The sequence below is a fragment of the Ictidomys tridecemlineatus genome, chromosome 10 (genome assembly GCF_052094955.1).
Source record: "Ictidomys tridecemlineatus isolate mIctTri1 chromosome 10, mIctTri1.hap1, whole genome shotgun sequence".
In the NCBI taxonomy this organism is placed as follows: Eukaryota; Metazoa; Chordata; class Mammalia; order Rodentia; family Sciuridae; genus Ictidomys; species Ictidomys tridecemlineatus.
In genome coordinates, this window is record NC_135486.1 from 59,491,797 (window position 1) to 59,506,550 (window position 14,754).

At 48.3% G+C, this 14,754-nt stretch overlaps 1 protein-coding gene across 3 annotated transcripts in view; it reads right to left on the reverse strand.

Annotated features, from left to right (window-relative positions):
* Nup133 (nucleoporin 133) overlaps positions 1-14,754 on the reverse strand; it is a 45,689-nt gene that overhangs the window by 15,916 nt on the left and 15,019 nt on the right. For all 3 annotated transcript variants that reach the window (XR_005730304.2, XM_005320389.5, XM_040276723.2), the window contains 7 exons: positions 13,744-13,891; positions 11,879-12,026; positions 10,957-11,114; positions 9,356-9,447; positions 5,279-5,442; positions 4,406-4,500; positions 2,020-2,244 (listed from right to left, as the gene is read on the reverse strand). Coding sequence is in view for 2 of the 3 variants with exons in the window: in XM_005320389.5 (XP_005320446.1) it covers positions 2,020-2,244; positions 4,406-4,500; positions 5,279-5,442; positions 9,356-9,447; positions 10,957-11,114; positions 11,879-12,026; positions 13,744-13,891 (1,030 nt within the window). In the remaining variant the exon portion in view is untranslated. The remainder of the gene's footprint in view (positions 1-2,019; positions 2,245-4,405; positions 4,501-5,278; positions 5,443-9,355; positions 9,448-10,956; positions 11,115-11,878; positions 12,027-13,743; positions 13,892-14,754) is intronic.

Sequence of the window (14,754 nt, forward strand, 5' to 3'; positions counted from 1 at the left end):
GGGTATTATAAGTAACCAGAGAAAATTTAAAGTGAGTGGGGAGGATATATATAGATAGGTTCTATGTAAATTTTACCCTGTATTATACCAGGGACTTGTGGATTTTGGCATTCACAGGGTCCTAGAACTGCTCCCCTGTGACCACTAAGAGATGATCAAGGTAAGAAAGCAAGCACACTCACTGTACACACATAACAAGTATCCACCTTGGTGCTCTCGAGCATACCCTGGCCTCAAACTGCTCCCAGCCCAAGGTGGTGCCACTTCCCCAGCTGAAGAGGGGCCAGGCGGGAAGACAGCCAATAGTGCAGGCTGTCAGTGCACTTTCCATCAGGCTGCCAAAGAGGACACGCTCCTCGCGTGGCCCTCCACCAGAGGCCATCAGGGCTACATGCCTACTCAGTATGTAAACTCATCACCCCACATGGACAGACTACACATGTGAGGTGTTCACATATCCCTCTTCCAGCAATCCCTGGCAGTGTGGCCGTGAACAGGGAAGGCGAAGGGGGCTAGAGAGCAGCATACCAGGGTGATGGGGACGTGCTGAAGACACCTTCATGTGGCACAGTATTGTTTTCAGTTTGGCTGCATGGTGCTCCTAAAGAGCTACTCGTGAATTATGTACCCAGTAAATGACCTCCACTCAGTTGGCGGGAAAGCTATACATGCCCTAAATTCCCTACTGTGCTCTGCCCTCCAAGCCAAATGCAGGAAAGGAGCTAGCCTCTTGCTCAGGTCTTTATGATAGTTTTAAAATCTACCATTAATGACATTTTAAAAATCTTTGCTTACCACATAAAACTGTCTGAATAAAGACCAAAGAAAATACCAAGGTTACAATTTGACTTGTTAATTAGGAAACTTGAAGTGGACTGTCTTTCAATTTTCTGCCAAATTTCTTACATCAAAAATTAAAACAGAGCCAAAAAGTGCTACTGAGGCACAGCTCAGAGGTGGAACGCTTGCCTGGCACACACGAAGCCCTGGGCTCCATGCCCAGTACTGTAAAACAAAGTGCTACTCCTCATACTCCCCAGGAACTAACCAACCCAGGGTTTAAGAAAAGGAAATTCGAGGCTGGGGATGTGGCTCAAGTGGTAGCACGCTCGCTTGGCATGCGTGCAGCTGGGTTCGATCCTCAGCACCATGTACAAACAAAGATGTTGTGTCTGCCGAAAACTAAAAAATAAATATTAAAATTCTCTCTCTCCCTCTTTAAAAAAAAAAAAAGAAAGAAAGAAAGAAAAGAAAAAGAAATTCAAGCTCAACACATTCCCGAGACTGAACAGAAAATCTGAGCTTAGGTGAAAGTGCAGCAAGCACTAGAGAAGAAAAACCCAGCCCAGTCTGATGGACCCTAGGATATGGCCTGGCTGCAGGAGTGGAGAGCCAGAATCAAGGTGTCAGCAGAGCCTGATGTTCCAGATATCACAGGGGTGATATCACAGACAGCGCTACAAAAAGAGGTGGCATGAAGTGGGCATCAGCAGGAACCCAGGAGGGAGCTGACGGGGTTCAGTACAGTGACCACTACACAGTGGAAGACGAGATCCAGGGTGCAGCCTAGGATGGGGCAGTGCTCCCGGTGATCATGGTCCACCTAAGTGGAGGGGGACAGCCACTGGGAGGCAGAGGCTTGTGCAGATGTGGCAGGTGAGAAAGCCGAGAGAACAGCCACTCCACATCTACAGTGGCCCACATTCACAAGGGGCCAAGGCTGGAGTCCCTGGGGAAGGCTAGCTTTCCAAGGAAGCCAGGAGGGGCTGTGAAGGCAGGAACCCTTGGGCACCCAAAGCAAGCAGGAAGCCCATTTAGGTCAGCTGGGTAAGCTCTATTGCAGAGCAGGTAACAATGAGTTGACACCTGAGGGGCAGTGTCCATAAAACTGGGAGTTCAATTTAAAATCTACATGGGGTCTTCTAAGATTCAGTTTATCCTCAGTCTGCCCTGTCTGAGAATGGTCAGCAAATGGTGCCCTCTGCAGAGCCAAGAAAGCCAGACAAGGACGCCTCTGACCTCACGGAAGAAGACATCTGCAGGTGTCAGGCTGGGTGGGATTTCCCGCTCCCTCTTGCTCAGTGCTGCCTGGATGGCAGTGTTCACGAGGTCTGGCCGCCGTGAGTGGTGGTTCTTGAGAGCAATTGCTGCAGACAGCTTTTCCGCGTGTTCACAGAGCAGCTGGCGGGTTGCCATTGGTGTCCCTCTGACTGGAGATGTGCGAAGACGCCCAAATAGGCCAACCTTGCAAGAAGACAAGCACAGTCCCTGAGACAACACTCACTGCAACCTGCAGTCAGGGCAGTTTGTTCCCTGCACCTGCAGCCGCCTGGTCAAGCTTCCCCAGACAAGACTGCCAGGAAGCCTAGACATGCCTGTTAGAGCCAACTGAGTCCACCCCAGATATCCTGAGTTCCTGGTCGTAGTTTTCAAGATGGTCAAACTATTCTTTCCCACCTATACCAATCACCTCTCCTTCACCTTCAGGGCTGGCTCCAGCCCATGACCTGGCAGGCTGCTGCCCTGCACACCTGCTGGCACCGCCTGCCGAGGTGGCTTCTGGTGGGCTCCCGGAATCCAGCTTTCCTGAGCACTAGAGGAACCACCACAGAAGAACCAGCAAGCAACCAGGACACAAGTGTGGCCAGTTTTCCATGTCATCAATTAGCACCTGCTCCTCACTCTCACTTCCTCATCTGCTAGCAGATTCCCTTTTCTAAAACACAAGAGGTTTCACTCCACACTGCTGTTCTAAGAATTTTATTTTTTCATAACATTTAATGACGACAATGATGGTAAAGATTTTTTGGGTACAAGAGGTTAAACCCAGGGTTCCTACTGAACAGAATCCCACTAAGTCAAACCCCAGCCCCTTTTATTTTTTATCTTGAGACAGGGTCTGGCTAAGTTGCTGAGGCTGGCCTTGAACTTGGGATCCTCCTTGCCTCAGTCTCCTGAACAGCTGGGAGTACAGGTGTGCACTGTGCCTAGCTAGATATCTTGTGTGTGTGTGTGTGTGTATCGAGGATGGAACTCAGAGGCACTTGACCATTGAGCCACACCCTCAGCTCTATTTTGCATTTTAGAGACAGGGTCTCACCGAGTTGCTCAGCACCTCGTTTTGCTGAGTCTGGCTTTGAACTCACAATCCTCTTGCCTCAGCCTCCCAAGTTTGCTGGGATTATACACATGCACCACCAGCCCAGCTAGATATCCATTTTGTTTTTAAATATTTATTCTTAAGTTTTAGGTGGACATAATATCTTTATTTTACATTTATGTGGTGCTGAGGATCGAACCCAGTGCCCCCCTGCACGCTAGGCGAGTACTCCACCACTGAGCCCCAGCCCCCTATCCATTGTTTTTAACGAATGGAATGTTTTTGCTGAATCTAACTGTTATATTTCATTCAACCTGTTCACCTGGTTACCTTAAAAGTTATTTTAAGAGTCACTCAGTCATTTATGATTTGAATTCACCCCTCAACACTCTCTCAGGTGTAGTTCTTCCATAAGGCTCCTGATGCCTGCATTTGATGGCCACTGCATATAGCAACGAGTGAAGCAGGTGGGGCTGGGCCCAGTTCTGCTCCTCAAGGCAGACACAGGACCCTCCTCACCAGAGTGGGTAGCAGGTGTCCTGAGTTGCTGACCTCACTCCCACCTTCAAAATAAGGACACAGCCTCACTGGCCATGTACTGTCTCAAGGAAGGCAAAAGCTCTGTGCCAGAAGTGTTTCCTTAAAGGTCCTGGTCCCACATATTTCCTGCCTGTTACCACAGTAGTTCCTCATCAGAGACAAGATGTAAAGATGGAAGATAATGAAAACATAAAGGCAGAGCCAGAGAGGGGCTTCCAGACCCTATCAGGTGCTGCCAGTGACTGAGCCTCCATTTGGGTCTCTGGGCCAGCAAAGCCACAAGGCTCATGGTGGTGGCCTCTGATAAGCAGCCTGTCCAAGTGTGGCGCCCCACCCAGCATTCACACCCTCAACAAGGTGACGCCGCCCTGCAGAAGATGCTCTGACCTCCCATGGGTCTGCCTGTGCCTTGCTGTGACCAATGTCACCTATCAGCACAACATGCACAGACCAAAGTTCTTCCATGAAGGCACGCAGCAAGCCTGCAAGAAACCCTGTTTTGAAAGAAGCTGGTCTGATGAACACAACAGCGTCAAAGCTAAATTGACAAAAAAGCTGATGTGGCATTTCTTTGGAAAAGTGCTCCTTTCTTCTCTTAACCTAATTTTCAAGGCTGGAGTAGCAGCCTTCACACGCCCTGACTTGCTCATTTCTACGTCTGCACAAGGAGTGGGAACTCGAATCAGGCCACTGGGAAGTGCCAGGACAGAGTGGGCACCCTAGGTGTGGGGCACCAGAGCAGCCCAAACATTCAGGGACTCTCACCTGGTGTAAGAAGTCCACCAGGAGGCCATGGGCTTTCATCTTGTCTTCCAGCTGGTGGAGGATGATCAGGGAGGTGTTGCTGAGCCCAGGTGCCTCTGTGAGAACACAGAAATGAGAAAGAACCCAAAAGAGCTTTCAGAATCACCACAGCTAGTCAAGTAGGGTCTGAAAACACCTGAGAGGACAGGGCCAGTCCTTCGAAATAATTATTTACATTATTCCATTGTTTTAAAATTTAGAAAGAAATCTGAAGGGTTTGACAAAATTCATTTGTACTTACTCAAAACAAGAAGCATGCTCTGTTTAGTTTAAACACTGTAGTTATATTTTTGACAGCTCCAAAGAAACAGCTATGGAAAGGAGCTGGGCAGCAGGGCTTTCGTCCCATGTCTGACTAAAGCAGGACCATTAAGGATAGCACCCTGCTTCCCACAAACCACAGAGGGTCTCCCTGCTGCAGAAGAGCCATTTGTTAGAGAGGTCACCCAGGGCAGGCTGGAGGACATGATATGCCCACCTCTGGTACCAGACTCGCTGGCACCTAGGAGAGCCTGCCATTTCTGTTAACCAAATACACAGTCTGCCAAGACCATCTTCTGATCTGGGGGCCTACACGCCATTGAGTTCCTACAGAAATAAAATGCAAGACAGAAAAGCAGCCTGCCTCTGAAGGAGCAGTCAGTGCTTGCTCCCATGTTCCCCCAGATGCTCTTCTGCTGTCTAGATTACTACCTTGAGTCCTGTTCAAGATCTACTAATGAGGACAGTTACAATTTTTAAAATAATATCAGGCAAAAATTCCCAATTGTTTGAGAAACTAAAACATAGTTTCCTCCTCAAATGGGTCATTCCTCAAAGTCAAACTCTTCTTACCTTCAGGAACAGACTCAGCCCACCGAGGGTCAGAGGCTGGGTAGTCATCCACCACATCTACACTGATTTGGGTAACAGCCCTGTCCAGCTCAGAGTCAGAATCCAAGTCGGAGTGGGAGGAAAACAGCTCGTCAACCGTCATTTGAGCATGACCCAAGTCTTTCCTGAAACAAATTGGAAAACAAAAGTATGAAGGGAGGTAAAACATTTCCAAAAACTTACCATGGAAAATTACTCAGGAGATTCAAGTCCCATGTATGGGTTTCAGCCTTTGAAGTACTGTCGATTATGACTAATTACAATGGGAAACCTCAGCTGCAGCCATGAATCCAACAAACACACTGAAGGCTTGCAACACGCAGGCACCAGACACAGGAGTCTGAGCAAGAACCGGGGCCTCAGAACGCACAGTGTCAGGGGAATTGGGCAATAGCCAGCGACAGCCACATGTGCGCAGCACCAGGATAGGGAAGGACACAGGCCACTAAGCCTGCAGAGGGGCAGAAAAGCTGCCACCCAAGGCCTAGCAGGGGCCAGGAGGAATGCAGCAGGGTGTATGCTCCTCACAGCACACATCCCCAGGGCAGTAAGGAGGCAAACCGTGGCACGAAGTGTACACCCAGTACCAGGACCATGGAAGGCAGTGGGTGGAGCTGCCACGGCCCATCCTTGTTTTCCAGGACATTCTGACTCTCACCCTGACAGGTGGATAGCAAATGAGACAGAGGTCACTGCAGGAATCCAGGCTGATCCTGCTTTGCAGCCCAGATCTGCTCATGGTGAAGAGGCTGATTCCCCAGGACTCCTGACTGCCTGAGCGCCCATCCAGGACTACCAGTGGAGTCAGGAGCTAGGGGTCAGACCAGCAGGAGACCCAGGTGCTGCTCCTGAGGCCCTCCCAACTCAGGCTCACATCTAGCCATCATCTTACGCAGTGTCCACTGAGGGGGCTGAATAGTGCCCCCATTCTTATCCAGAAAAAACTCAGAACAAAACCTTGTCTATAAATAAAGCATCTGCAGAAACAACCAGTAGGGTAGGGATTAATGTGGCCCAAATCCTACAGTCAGTGCCCTTACAAGACCCTGAGAGGATGGTCACGCTGGGAGGATGGGCTGACGCACCAACAAGCCCAGCAGCATGACACTGCCAGCAGCAGCCTTGGCAGCCAGAAGCAGGCAAGGAGGGGCTCCTGTAGAGTCTCAGAGGGAGCCTGCCCCACAGTGCCTCAATTCTGGGCCCTGGCCTCCAGAACTGAGACAACACACTTCCGCTGTTCTAAGTCACTGAGTTTAGAATATTTAGTTTAGTTCTAAGCGTCACATGTGGACAGGCTGCTTATCAGAGGCCACCACCAGCAGCCACAGCAACTAAAGCAATCACGACAGTGGCTTGCTGCCTTGTTTATATCTGATGGAACAGTAATAAGTGCAAAAACTGGTAAGATCAGGTACTCTGCAAGCTGGGCTGCAGGGTACTGGTCTGAGATCTGTAGGCAGCAGACGCAGTGAACTCTGGGGACTTCAAAACAGACGAATCAGCTAAACCAAGCCCTGCCAACAATATACCCGCACTCGGCCAACTCCACCCAGGGGTATTCCCAATCTGTCCCAAGGCTCAGCAGCTCACTGGGGGCAAAGCAGGGCTGGACTGTAATCCTCAGGAGTGTCTGTTCAAATGTGAATTCACTGAGCCTTTTAAGGAAGGTACCAGAACACAGAAGTGTACAGGAAAACGCTAAGATGAACTGAGATTTGAGCTCGCCCCATGGGGCTCAGCCTGCCACTCACTGTCCCCACGAAGCACCACCAAACCTTACTGCACAGTGCAGACACAGGCAGGCATGGCAGTGGGCAGCAGGTCCAGTATGTCCTCCCTACTGGCACCTGCAACCCGTAAATGAGGTCATGCAGCCAGAGCTGAATGAGAGAGAGAAAGAAATGGAGCGGAAAGACCAGAAAAGGGCTAAAATGCTCTCCTGGTAGAAAAGCAGATAGAGCTGATGAGGGAAACACAGAAAACCACCTAAAAGCACAACTGGCAGGTGGAACCTGGAGACCCAGGTGCTCATTGGTACAGACTGCAGATTTTGGGGAACACAGAAGCAAGGAGAGCAAGATCCAACTAAAAAGCCACACTGCAATGGGGTGGGGGCAGAGATGCTGTCCTCTGTGTTCCCATGGTGCTTTCAGGCAGCTTGGCAGGCTCGTGGTGCCCAGGAGCCCTAGGATGGTGCATGGCTCACTTTCCCGCCTAGTGTGGTCTGGTCCCTTGCTGAGGCCTATGCTTCCAACAGACCTGCCTGCCCTCATGATTTAGGAGTTCAAGCCTGGGACAATGGTGTGTGTTCCTTGTATCGTCACTCCAATTCTGCTCTCGATCTACAAAAAATTCCTGGAGCCATACATACATCCTGATTTCCCTTTTTGCTAGTTGTATATAGCCTAGAAAACCCGTACAAGAATCCAATGATACAAATGACAGCAGACTATAAGGTTACAGGCAGAAATGGATTACCAACAAAGACTCACAGGAATCTAGATAAAGACAAAGACAGGGCAATTTCCCCAAAGGATCTCAAGTGTTTTAAAAATGGATCTGATACCATGAAGTACTTTTTTTTTTGTGATCGTCTCTCACCTTTTTCTCTGAAACTAGAATTTAAGATAGACAGTTTATTTACTGGATACTTTTAAAACGCACTCAGTTATGTTTAATGACCTTATTCCCTAGTTCCACTTTCATCACACACGTTTCCATTTCTAGTGCTGCTAGGTTAATAATATGTATGAACAGGCTGTACCAATGAGCACTCAGAACTTCAAGTCCTTGGGCCTCTAGCACTCAAATTCTGCTGTCTGCTCTAACTCCAGAGATCCTTTTATTTCACAGCACAGATGATAGCAACGTGGAACAACAGGAAAAAACTACTGCCCAACACAATGAAGCAGTTTATCCATGACAGTCAGTAACTACTGCACATTATTCTGACCAAGATGGAAAAGATGGAAACAGGAAACTTCTTTGAAAAATGAAACATCTTTTACATAATGTCTGATGCATTTTATAAAGCTGTTACATTTCTTCCATTCCTACAAATGCACTGTTTGGTTTTTAAAAAAATTACAGAGCAAATTTCCCCAAACTCTCATAAACAAGAGTTTATTTTTGGGGCTGGAGATGTGGTTCAAGCGGTAGCACGTTGCCTGGCATACGCAGGGCCCTGGGTTCGATCCTCAGCACGACATAAAAATAAAATAAAGATGTTGTGTCCACCGAAAATTAAAAAATAAATATTAAAAAATTCTCTCTCTTTAAAAAAAAAAAAGAGTTTATAACTTCTGAGCTAAATAAAACAAAAATCCAGATAACATGAAAAGCAATTTTAAAGAAAATGTGCACAAAAACAGTAGTGTTACCTTAGCAAAAAAAAGAAACTGCCAAGTGTCGCTACCCTCTGTGCCAGGGCACCTGGCAACATTTGCAGGCAATTTGGGTGGTCTCTCTTGGGGGAAGAGGGATGGGTGCTACTGGACGACTTGTAATTCATAGGCAGCTCCACAGTATGCACTTGCTCCCTTGAGGTGCTGAGGAGCTATGGGAAGCAGAGCTGGCACTGGGTCCTAGTAAGGTGAGTGGGCCAGTAAACAGCCGAGGCCCCACACACAGGCCCAGTGGGGACAGTCAAGCAGCCCACCTACAGGACCCCAGCTATGCTCCAGCAGCCTCAGCGCTGAGGCAAGTTTGTAGGCAGCAAAGCCCAACCAAAGACCAGTCTCATCACCGCCAACAACTCCTCTGCTTGCCTGCTACTCAAGGAGCCCCAGCAAGCTGTCTTAGTACAACTGCTCTCCAGGAGGTTGGGGGCATGTTCCACAGGAAGCCCTGTCCAGTGAGCCCTCTGTGTCCACCAGGTTCAGTAACCCCAAGTTGAGAGCCACTGCTGGCAAAAGCACTAATGCTCAAGAAAACCGACCCTCCTGATGACCCCACCCTCCATGTTGCTCCCATCCCAAACCAAAGGTCAACAGCCAGTGCCGGCAGCAGGATGGCCCTGGTCTTGAAGACACACCGTACCTGCAGTACTGCAGAAAAGCAGCTTTCAGCAGCTTGGTCCTGTCTTCCTGGGCTACTGTCCCATTCTTCATGGTAGTCTCAAAGACCATGCTCTGCAAGGACACAAGCCAGAGTTCAGAGGTGAAGGTCCAGAATATTCATGATGGCTGACGGAAGAACCAGAATACCTGAAGCCCCAACACTGCTGCCTGTGCTCCAAGCTTGAGGCACCCTATACCTGACAAACATACCACACCCCCACCCCATACCTGACATACATGCTCACTCTTCCATGCCTGACATCTCCACACCTGACACACCCTACACCCCTCTAGAGATTGTAGATGTACTCAGCATTCAAACACATGGCCAGTGCTGACCAACCCCCCAGGTCCTGCAGGAAGGTGGACAGCTCAGTGATCACAACCTCAGCAAAACTCCCTGGGGAGCTCAGCAAGACCAACACCATCTACAGGTCTGCTCTCACACAGCTCCACTTAACGCACACCACTGAGCATGTGGGTAGTTAGTTATAAAATTAAATAACCACAGGACCACAAAACAAAGCTTAAGAATGTTGCTTGCTGGGACTGGGCTGCGGCCCAGTGGTACAGCACTTGCCTAGCACATGTGAGGCACTGGGGTCAATCCTCAGTACCACATAAAACAAAATAAAGGTATTGTGTCCACCTACAGCTAAATATTATATATATAACATTTTAAAAAGAGAGCATGTTGCTTTCTCTAAAGACTGTATCAAATCACTTTAAATTACAAAAATAGCTTATGTTTCATATATAATTCAAATGGAAAATATCCAAAACAATACCAAATATTTTTAGTCTCCTATAAAAGATTAAAAAAAAAAAAACTTCACAGAAAAGGATAGGTATCTCAGGTTTCAAGATGACAGGGGAAAAGTGAGTTTTTCACCCCACTCTCTCTCCTAAAACTCATCCCAGCAAAAAAGAAACAAGCACAATCTGAACTCAAACTCTGAGTCTAACTACCCAGGAAGAAGAAACCAGAGGGCATTGGCAGTGCTGGGACAAGCCACACTGTGTGGAGTGGGGACAGGTGTGAACGACTGAGGAATAGTGCAGGGGAGCCCAGGGTGGTGGCTGTGCAGATTCAGCTTCCTGAGATTTGATCATGGAAAGAAGTACCCTGAGAAGCGTTTTTCAGAGCTGCTGGAAGATGTAGGGTGACAAATGCAGACATTTAAGTAAGCAAATATGAGCTGACCCTTTTCCATCCTCCAAGACCAACAGAGAGTCCTATGATGCAGGAGATGCAGTCAGCAAGTTACCAGGCTTAGGAAACCAAAAGCCACGTTCACTGTGTCACTATGATGAGAGGTCCTATGCTGAGACGGCACAGGAGGAAAAACAAGTTACCTGAACCCTCACCCCTAAGGTGGCAAAGCGGGAGACAGCAGACACACATACTGCTTGAAAGTGCAGAGGAAAGTGTCAGAAGGAACAGCGCAGAGACTTAAAAGCAGGTGCTCTGGGAAGGAGGACCAGGGCATGATGCAGATCAAAGAATGAATGTTCTTATCTAGGCTTCTTAACACACATCTGGCTTCCTGATGGACAACATGGGATGGGTAACCACATTACATCACTGCTTGGTCCAGCAACTGAAGACGCCAACGACTCCTCCAGCTCTTCTGCCAGCAGGGACACACTCTCCCTGCAAGTGATGGACACCAGCCCGCTGTTTCTAGAGAACAGGAGGGGAATGCCGCCACAGGAGCCCGCGCCCAGGATGCCATCTCCTGAGGGAAAAGCACACACAGACAGGATGCTTTGTAACGGCCACCTCACACTTCCTCCCTACTGTGCACTTGGCTTCTCAGCTCCAGAATCAAAGGCCAAGAACCAGCCACTGCTCTAAGAAGCAGACCCTGTGCCCTCACTTCAGGATGACAAAGCCAGCCCTGCAAGACAGCAGGGGCTCAAAAGAGCACTTCCTCTGGGAGGCTGAGACAGCAGCCCCTTTCACTGTGGCGTCCTCCAGCCTGATTCTGCCTGGTGTAGCCACTGGACGGGGCTAGGCCTGCTGGCCTCAGCACGTCTGCCTGCTGCTGGTGCCCTGGGACTAAGCCACAGGCTCCATCCTCTACATGGCCCTCTGGATCACCTGGTGGAGTCGCTGTGGCCTGCCTGCACTGTGGGTGCATCCACGCAGGAGTCCAGCATCTGGACTCTTGTCAGGGCTCTAGGCAGACTGGTTTAAAGAACATCAACTCATACAAGCCACCCTCACTGGCACAAGCGTTGGCTTCCCTAAAGAGCCATCTCTTTCCTTCTTGGTCTCTTCCCTTGGGGAAAACACAACTATTTTTCTCCATAAGTTAACAGGCTGGGGATTCTACTGTTCTCGTGGTTTCTCAGGAAGATCATTCCAGCTGCTCCAAATGTGGTATGAAGTCTCAGTGACTCCTGGAGGTACTGTGCCCAAGCAACGTGTGGGGAGAGAGGGAGAACCACAAGGCTGACCAAGAGCTGCCAGCTGCACCTTCTCTAACCTCTACTGTACCTTGTGAATTGAAGCTGATTCTCTCTCGAGGGAGAGAAAACTTCCCAGTCCCAGTGGTGCACACGTGGACAGCATTCTCAGTGTACAGGTAGGCGGTCTGGCTTGAAGAGTCTGGGACCATCAACCCGCATATGACCAAGTCTTCAGACTGAAAGGAGAATTTAGAAACAAAAGTACATGTTTGTATGATTTCATAATCGCATTCCTATGAAAGCAGCCCATGAAATGACAGGCTAGTTCACCAGGCTCCTTGTGAAAGCCCAAACACTGGCTATCAGATGACCTGCAGAGCATAGCAGGACAGTTCTGTTCATCAATGGTCCCAACCCTGGGACCCTTCAAGTTCCTGTTAAAACCTGCCCTCGCAGTGAGGGGTCAGGAGGGGCCTTGGGCTACTCAGAAGTGAGATCAGGGCCCTGGTGAACCCGCCTGCCCTCTTACCACAAGATGATGCAGTAAGGGCAGCCCAGAAACCCTGGGTATGGACCACTTCCAGCACTGTGTGTATAATTCTCTCACGCAACCTTGGGTGCTTGCTACATACAGCAGCCCAAAACTTGGACAAATATCAGTCAGAGCAGTCACTGGCTGAGATGCAAATAATCGGCAAATTCAGAAAATGTTTTTAAGTATTCCAATTACAAGGTGATGCCCACAACAAATATGAGAGATAAAACAAAGCTTATTAACCCACCACACTATTTATTGTAGGATTCGGAAATCCTTACAAATAATCCCTGGTTAACATTTAGGTTCTGACTCTTCTTTCACTGTCAAGACATCACATAGAAGCTCAACCTCATTTGGCATGTGAAGGCTTCAAGGCCAGCATCAAAATAAAATAAAATAAAACAAAAAGCACGTCAAGCACAAGAAAACTGAGCCAATTGTTCATGTACAGAACTAGAGCCAGAAATGGAAATAAAGACCAAATTAAGTGATAAAATTAGAAAATGTTAAAAACAATAAACTGCCATTAAAGAAGTTATGTTACAAATGTTACATTAAAGTGGGATCCTAGGATTTATTTTATTCTAAAATTGTTTTCTTTATATCCCTTTGCACTAGCAGAAATATTTTTTCTAACAATGAATATGCCTTTCTTGTAAAAACAGAAACACTTGGTAACGTTCATTTCCATTTGAAATAATAGAACAAAGGATCCAGGCTTGGTGGTGCACCCTTGTAATCCCAGCAGCTCAGGAGGCTGAGGCAGGAGGATGGTGAATCCAAAGCCAGCCTCATCAATGGCAAGGCACAAAATAAGGCCAGGGATGTGGCTCAGAGACTGCATGCCCCTGAGTTCCATCCCGGGTACCAAAAAGAAAAAAAAAGAGAGAAGATTTTCTTGTGGGATTCGGTTAATGTCATACAGAGAAAAAGACTTAACAGAATTAGAAGAATGCAGCGGGTGAACGCAGGGCATGCAGCTGTGAAGGCTTCTCTGAGAACACGCAGCTGAGGGCAAGGGGAACTCAGCGGCATTTGTGAGCTCTGAGGAGCGCACCTGCTGCTGCCTGAAGTACAAGCCCTCTGTGGACCCCCAGGGCTCCCTGGAGCTCTGAATGGAGCCCCACTACCTTCGGCCTCCTCCTGCCTTGCACTAGTGTTTCCTGCCCACTCAGCAACACAGAAATGATGACATGGGGCTGCAGCAGGGGTCACAGACTACCTGCAGTACCTCCAATCTCAGCCCTCAGCCACAGTTGGGAAAAAGGACGCTGAGACGGAAAAGCCAATGCGATAGTGATATTGGAGAGCATTTCCAAGACCTACAGATATAACTCAGAGAACAAGATCCCAAAAAGTGTTCAATGGTTAGAAAAACACTCAAATGTGTTGAGCCACTTTGTAACTTGACTTACCTGAAAAGGTGGATTGTACTGAGTGACTTCTACTGTAATTGCATCTGACATTTGGCAGCCGTTATCTTCCACTGTCACAAGGGAGTAATAGACCAGGCAGGGGTTGTCTGCAGGATGCCACGCAGCTGCCAAAATCAGGAGCCCATCACTAGCCAGGGAAAAAGAGAGTCTGCAGCCTCTGGGGAAACAGCCTGGAAGGTTCTTACTAACTCAGACATGCTCATCATGCACCCTGGCATCTCTGCTCCCAGATCCTGACCCAAGAGAAAAAGCAAACACGCTCACACCATAAACTGTGTGCAAATGGAACATGACTGAGCAATGCAAGAAATCAATCCCAAATGCATTATGTTAAGTGAAAGCAGCCAAACTCAAAAAGACTGTGTAGCATATGATCCAATCATGTGGAATTCTAAAGAGGCAAAGCTATGGAGAAAACAGATTGATGACCACCAGGGCAGAAGGGAATTTTTGAGGGTGATGGAAGTGTTCCTCTCCCTCTCCCTCTCCCTCCCTCCCTTCCACCCCCCTCTTTTGTAGTGCTGGGGATCAAATTCAGGTCTCCACAAGGCTCAGCAAGCACTCCACCACTGCCCAGAGCCCCAGTCCTGTTTTATATCTTGACTGAGATTGTGGTTGACTGCCACATTTGCCAACTCAGAATCATACTTTAAAAATGATAAAATGAAGAAAATGATAAATATTACCAAATGTAAATGAGGACTCAATAAACTTGCCTCAATAAATCAAGGATCAACACGTCACCTAATTCAGGAATGGCACAGAATAGTCCTCAGGCCCAAATGAGCTCAGGCCCAGAATGTAACAGAAGTTGTTCTGGGAAGCAGATTTAAGCACCACAAGGAGATAGTATGCCACAAACTCAAGGCAGAGATGTTACAGTAAGGACTCAAGGGCCCAAACCCAATCAGCTGCGCTCTAGCCCGTCACAGGACAAGCCTGCCAACTGGAAATCTAATCAGTTCTTCACAACTTAGCCTTTGTCCAGAG